Here is a 3,359-nt window from a genome sequence, read left to right as displayed (position 1 = left end):
AAGCTTAATTTCTTTAAAAAGTTATACTTTGCTTAGGCAAATTAAATTACTTTAATTTAATTTAATTTAATTTAATTTAAGCAATTAAATTGCTTTATCCTGTGCTAGGTCTTCATGTCCTTTCTCCATACTGCTCAGTAGATAATTTAGACTCATTAAAGGAAGATATATTGACATGCAGTCAAGCTAGAAAACAGTCACTATTGCAGTTAACTAGCTCCCAAAGGCAAGTCTATATACCTTTTCTTGTGCAAAGGCCTCAAAGTTGCTAGACAACTGAGCTAAAGTCCCAGTTCTGTGTGTGCGGTGTATATGTTTGTGTGGATGTGTGTACCAGCATACATGCTGACCACCTTTCTTTTGAGAAAGGGTCTCACCATGAAGCCTTGGCTAGCCTGAAACTCACTACTGGAATCAGACTATGCTTGAATTCACTGATCCACTAGCATCTGCCTCCCTATTGCTAGAATTAAAGGGGTGTGCCACTACACACAGTTCACTATACTGAGACAGATTTCTCCCTGAACCTAAAGCTCTCTGATTGGCTAAAGCTGGATACTCTAGGAGCTCTAGAAATCTGTATGATCTGCTCTGCTTATCTCCAAGCTTTGGGGGTATCACTGGACTTTATCCTGAGTTTGGAAAGCCAAACTCAGATTTTCAAGCTTGCACAACAGACACTCTCCCAAGTGGGCTATCTCCCCAATACTCTTTTGTTTTTTGAGACAGGGTCTCACTCTATACTGTCCAGATGACCTGGAGTTACATAAGCCTAGGCTAGCTTTGCACATTGCCTCCCAAGTGCTAGGATTATAGCTGTGTGTCATCACACTCAACAAGCCTACACTTCTTTTTTGAAGGGCAAGCAAAGTTCTATTGAGGAACATCTTTCCTTAATTTAAGTAATTCTTAATTAGCCACATTAGTATCCTTCAGAGCAGTATCCACTTAGGTGAAAAGCTAGAATGAACCTTCTGGCAAATTCTAACCGACCATGCTAGTATTCTTAACTTGAAATGAAGGAATCACTAGTATATGCATGCCATTTAAAATCACTAAAGTGACCAGAGAACCACAGTTTTGTTTGACCCAGGAAACATGGCAAGCAGTGAGTGGACTCCAGCTTCGAAGATCTTTAATTGAGATTTATTCTTGAGAATTAAACAACAGAACTCACATAGTATCTTCAAAATTTATAATTGACCTAGAGGCTTAGAAGCCAACCAAGACAAAAGGCAGGAAGAAGGAACAGACCTCAGCTGTTCTTTTATACTTTCACAAAAGCAGAAGCAAGGACCCCAGCCAGTTCCTTAATAAAGGTTGGTCTTTTTCATGATCTTAAGAAACTCTTCCTCGTTCACTTCTCCGTCGCCATCACGATCAGCTTCATCGATCATTTCCTGCAGCTCCTCATCTGTGAGGCTTTCCCCTAGCTCGTTGGCCACACGCTTGAGGTTTTTGAATGAAATTTTCCCAGTTTCGTCGTCATCAAACAACCTGAAAGCCTTCAGGATTTCCTCTTTAGTATCTTTCTCGGCCATCTTCTGAGTCATCACAGCCAAGAAATCATTGAAGCTGATCTTTCCTGTGGCCTCTTTGTCCACTTCTGAAATCATTTTCTTCATCTCTTCCTTTCTGGGTTCAAAGCCGAGTGCTCTCATGGCCACCTTCAGCTCCTTCACATCAATGGTCCCGCTCCCATCAGAATCGAAGAGGTCAAAGGCTTCCCGAACTTCTTGCTTTTGATCTTCTGTGAGTTCAGGCTTAGGACCCATCTTTCTCTTGTAGCTGGTGGAGGACACGTTTGACTTCCTGAAGGTGGACGCCATCTTCCACCACAGTTGGGTCCTTAACGGTGCCCTGACATTGCACGTGTGTCAAGTGCCCCTGCTAGTGCGCCTGCGCCAACTCCTATGCGCCTACTACCTAGGCCACCGAGCCCCAAACCATCAATGAGATCTTATTTACAATATAACCCACTTTCCTCAGTTTGTTATTCTATTTCCGTGAGTTAATACTTGCTGGCAAGAAACTTGCTGTAGCTATTGTTGTCTCTATAATTCTTTGGAACATGCAGTTCTTTCCAGGCCATAGGCATCTGCAGTGCCTGTGTATATTTATTTGAAAATCCTCAAAAAAAAAAAAAAGGAAAACAAAAACAAAGCCGGGAGGTGGTGGCACACGCCTTTAATCCCAGCACTTGGGAGGCAGAGGCAGGCAGATTTCTGAGTTCGAGAGTTCGAGGCTAGCCTGGTCTACAGAGTGAGTTCCAGGACAGCCAGGACTACAAAACCCTGTCTCGAAAAACCAAACAAACGAACAAAAAACAAAAAAAAGGAAAATCCTCTGCTCCTTTTCCATACTAAATCCTCTGCTCCTTTTCCATATTAATTCAAAGGACAAATGTAGGGTAATCAAGCTTGAGTTTAACCACTTGGTATTAAATATAAATAAGAAGGAAGACAGTTAAATGGCACACCATGTGTTCTACTAGACATGATTAGAAAATAGGTAAGATGGAAGCACTTAGGTATAAAATTTGAGGAAGTTTGTCTCCTGTTGAACCATAGTAAAATTTTCTGGCAGTTTCTCAAATATGACATGTAATACCCAGTATAATTCACTTCTATTACATGGGTTTGTTTTGTTGTAATTTCATTCAGTAGGCCTTTGACTTCAACAGATGAGGGTGAAATATTCTGGTATGTATTTTTAAAATCCTAGCAATGTGTTTACTCTCACTTATTATTCACTACAGGCTGTACAGAACCCCACATTCAGGTAGAAACAACCGCTAAGCAAGTATCTTTAGGGACAAGCTATATTTACAAAGGAGAAATCTTCCCTTTTACCTCCACCTGAAAATTTATAGGAGAAACATTTAAAGAAACAGTCAAGGTCACATAAAGGTAACTTTACTCTTAAATCCTAAACCAAATGCATGAAAATTTCATGTCTGCCATCTTTCCTTTAAAGCCTGTGATACATGACCTTAAATTGAACATGCTCAGTGATGGACACCTTACAATAAGCAAGCTCAGAAGTGCCTCCAATGTCTCCTTTCGTATACAAGTATGTGTAAGCTTCTGAAATAAAACGTCCTCACTTTATTTGATGGGCTTGGTGTTTTGCAGATAATGTCAATGTTCTCCTTAGGTGCTGCAAGTAATAAATCTTTCTGTACACATCTGGTTATGCTAGTAGGCTTCACACTCATCTAGAGGAGAGATCATTGTATTCAGCTACAGTTGTGCCTCTCTGACTGCAGACCAGGAAGGTGATGATGCAGCATACATGGAGACCTAAAATTGTCTTTTGAAGTTAAAGGGGTCCTTCTGGGAACCAAAGAAAGAAGAGAA

The 3,359-nt window shown here is 40.6% G+C and overlaps 1 protein-coding gene across 1 annotated transcript; it reads right to left on the bottom strand.

Moving 5' to 3' along the window:
* Positions 1-862: 862 nt before the first annotated feature.
* Cetn1 (centrin 1) lies at positions 863-1,872 on the bottom strand. Its single transcript, XM_028761840.1, has one exon. It carries the CDS (start codon positions 1,827-1,829, stop codon positions 1,311-1,313), a length of 519 nt encoding a protein of 172 aa, XP_028617673.1. The 5' UTR covers positions 1,830-1,872; the 3' UTR covers positions 863-1,310.
* Positions 1,873-3,359: the final 1,487 nt, after the last annotated feature.

Source organism: Grammomys surdaster, unplaced genomic scaffold, assembly GCF_004785775.1.
Source record: "Grammomys surdaster isolate TR1022 unplaced genomic scaffold, NIH_TR_1.0 318222, whole genome shotgun sequence".
NCBI lineage: Eukaryota > Metazoa > Chordata > Mammalia > Rodentia > Muridae > Grammomys > Grammomys surdaster.
The sequence above is the reverse complement of the archived record's forward strand: the minus strand, read 5'-3'. Positions and strand labels throughout refer to the sequence as shown.